Raw genomic sequence first — 2,759 nt, 5'->3', positions numbered from 1 at the left:
GGTAGTTAATGAGGTGTGATTTGGTGTCAAAAGGCATCTCAGTAAAGCCACCTGGCAGCCCCGCAGCCCCCCCACATTGGCAGAACAGCAGCAACAGAGGAATGACTGTAAAAACAACAACAAAGCTTTAGTCTAACTTAATGGCTCCAAAATTGTGATGTGTGCAATGATGCCTCAAAAAAGAGAGGTGCCGTTTCAGTTTACTTGGCACAATATGTGTGGTTATGTCTTCTCTTGTAATAGTCAACCATGTAGCTCTTTATTAGCAACAGTAGATGTTTCTATAGCCATTTTGGTGTTGTATGTTGTAATATTTGCTGTGTTGTTTTGACTTGTCTCACAGTCTTAGGCCTCTTGAGTTTGTCAGATTTGGCACTGCCATCTACTGGTCAGACCCACAATTACATCTAAAAGTTGAGAGTTCTCAGAAATTATCTTAAACAAAACTGAAGCTGTTAGAGATTGTTATCTGATTCTTTTTCCCACCACAATTGCTGGGATGTCTGTTGGAGCATTTAAAAGAACATGACAACTTCTCATTATGAAAACATAATTGCCCTCTGATCAAATCACTCACAGTCAGACACTGTTTTGTGCCACAGTTACAATAGTTGTGGTCATTTCAATACACTTCCTCAATGAAGAATTTTGTGTCAATGAAAAATTCCTAGAGATGTTTTATTTACTTTATATCATTTGCCATTGATAAATACTTAAAGATTTTCAGGTGCTTGAATTCAGACAGTGTAGACCAGTGGTTTCCAGACTTTTTTAAAAGAACTACCCCTACAGCACAGTCCAATGAACTCAAGTACCCCTTTATCAACACCACCATTTATGTTGCAAATGTGCTCATTTGAATTTATTTCAAACTCAATGTTATTTAACTAATAATCATATAAAGGTGCACATAATAACAGATGTTGCAATATTTTCATATGAAGTATGCATTCGTACTTGTTCCATCAACTCTGCACACTTTAATTGCACTCATACCTAACTTAATTGTTATAGCTGACTCCTATGTGGATGTATTTTTAAAATGAAATCATTAAATACATTTTTCCAAATTAGTTGAGCTACTCTACTCTGTGTAGAGGGTTTTAATGCTCATATGAAGTCATTAGATGCTTATGTTTTAATAGGATACATCTAATAACAATAGTAAAATCTGAACATCTAATTAAGTAAATTAAATTCTTCTTAATACATATCTTACGTATTCACAGACCTGTTGACCTGATCCACCTTTCTTTACTCTAGCATAACTAAGTATTCATGGTATTGGGTGTAGTATTTAACAGTTCTGAAAAGGCTTTACATTCATTAACATCCTATGTGTTCAGACTATATATTAATATGATTTGAATCTATAATATGTTCATATCTAACAAATTCTCTAACTATTATTTCACATTTGAAAAGACATGTATGCTGTCTACAACCTAGTCAAAAGTGTTTGATCAGACGACACTTCACTTATCACATCATACTTACGTAGTAAAAGCAGCAGGCCCAGGAGTAGCAGTCCGATGCCTGCAGGTCCTAACTCTGCTCCTTTCCTGGGCTGACCATTGGCGCCTCGTTCTTTACACAGCACTCCATCCTCACACGTACAAACCTTGACCTCCACTTTCTGTGGTTCTGGACAGGCCACTCCCTGCTCGTCCGTCACCTCAAATTGCACCTCGTAGGAACCAGGCCACATGGACTCCTGGGCCCTCAGGATAGCGGCAGTGTCTGCCGGCGATAGTGGTAGAAGTAGAAGTGTAGAAAATCAATATGCTATACTGCACACACATTCTAAGTGTCCACTAGATGCAAACCAGGCATCATAGTCAAAACAGGCTTAGTGCTAGTTTTAAGGTTTTATATTAATCCTGTTTTTTGTGAAGCTTAAAGCGACTCATGCTCAATTTTAAAAATGTTTCACTTTGGCAACCCATAGTTGTAAAAACAGAACTGTGGCAGATACTAATTCATGTCAATACAGGGTAATTTTTTTCATCTTTTTCTTTTTCCTCCAAATATTCATTTGGGCTTTTATTGCCTTTAATTGATAGTGACAGCTGAAGAGTGATAGTAAAGGGGGGATAGAGAGGGGATGATACGCAGCAAAGGGCCACAGGTTGGATTTGAAACACACGGCCGCTGCAGCAAGGACTCAGCCTTAGTACACGGGGGGTCAGCTCTACCAGGGCCCCAATACAGGGCCATTTCTAACTATATATCTATTTGTACATTTCTATATATATTTATATTTCACTGGCTATCTACCATAACTTAAATAATTGTCAGTATTCTCATTACCATTGAGATGCTCCACCTTCCATTTGCCCACCGTGCCCTCTGGGATGATGGTAAAGTGAAAAGGAGGTCCGTTAGGGTAAACATCCTCATCTATGGCATTCACAATAACAGAATCATCCGTGGTACACATAGTCTGGATGTTACTGGTCAGGGTGGGGCAATGGTCATTAAAATCTTGCACCTGGATGGCTATGGTGCCGGTGGCTGTTTTACCGTTAATGTCTGTGTTGGAAAAACAGAAATAAGAACAGATCATTCAGCATTTCCTTGGTTTTGATCTCCACTCTTCAGAAACAAGTTCAGAGACAGATACTTTACTCTTTTAAACTTTTACTCCCTCTGTTTGTAAGATTAACAAACATTGATGAAACAAAGTTTTTGTTATATACATAGAGCAACAGTGTACCTTCTGGAATGCACAGAATTTTGGCGAAATATGTCCCATTGAC

At 38.2% G+C, this 2,759-nt stretch overlaps 1 protein-coding gene across 1 annotated transcript in view; it reads left to right on the top strand.

Annotated features, from left to right (window-relative positions):
• Window positions 1–349, top strand: part of LOC118321458 (cadherin-4-like) — a 6,959-nt gene extending 6,610 nt beyond the window's left edge. The window contains exon 7 of the mRNA XM_035652777.1: window positions 344–349. Coding sequence (XP_035508670.1) covers window positions 344–349 — 6 coding nt within the window. The remainder of the gene's footprint in view (window positions 1–343) is intronic.
• The last annotated feature ends 2,410 nt before the right edge of the window (window positions 350–2,759 follow it).

This window comes from Morone saxatilis, unplaced genomic scaffold (genome assembly GCF_004916995.1).
Source record: "Morone saxatilis isolate NCDOM2014 unplaced genomic scaffold, NCSU_SB_2.0 Contig12, whole genome shotgun sequence".
Classification (NCBI taxonomy): Eukaryota; Metazoa; Chordata; class Actinopteri; family Moronidae; genus Morone; species Morone saxatilis.
This window is presented reverse-complemented; position numbering and strand designations above follow the sequence as displayed.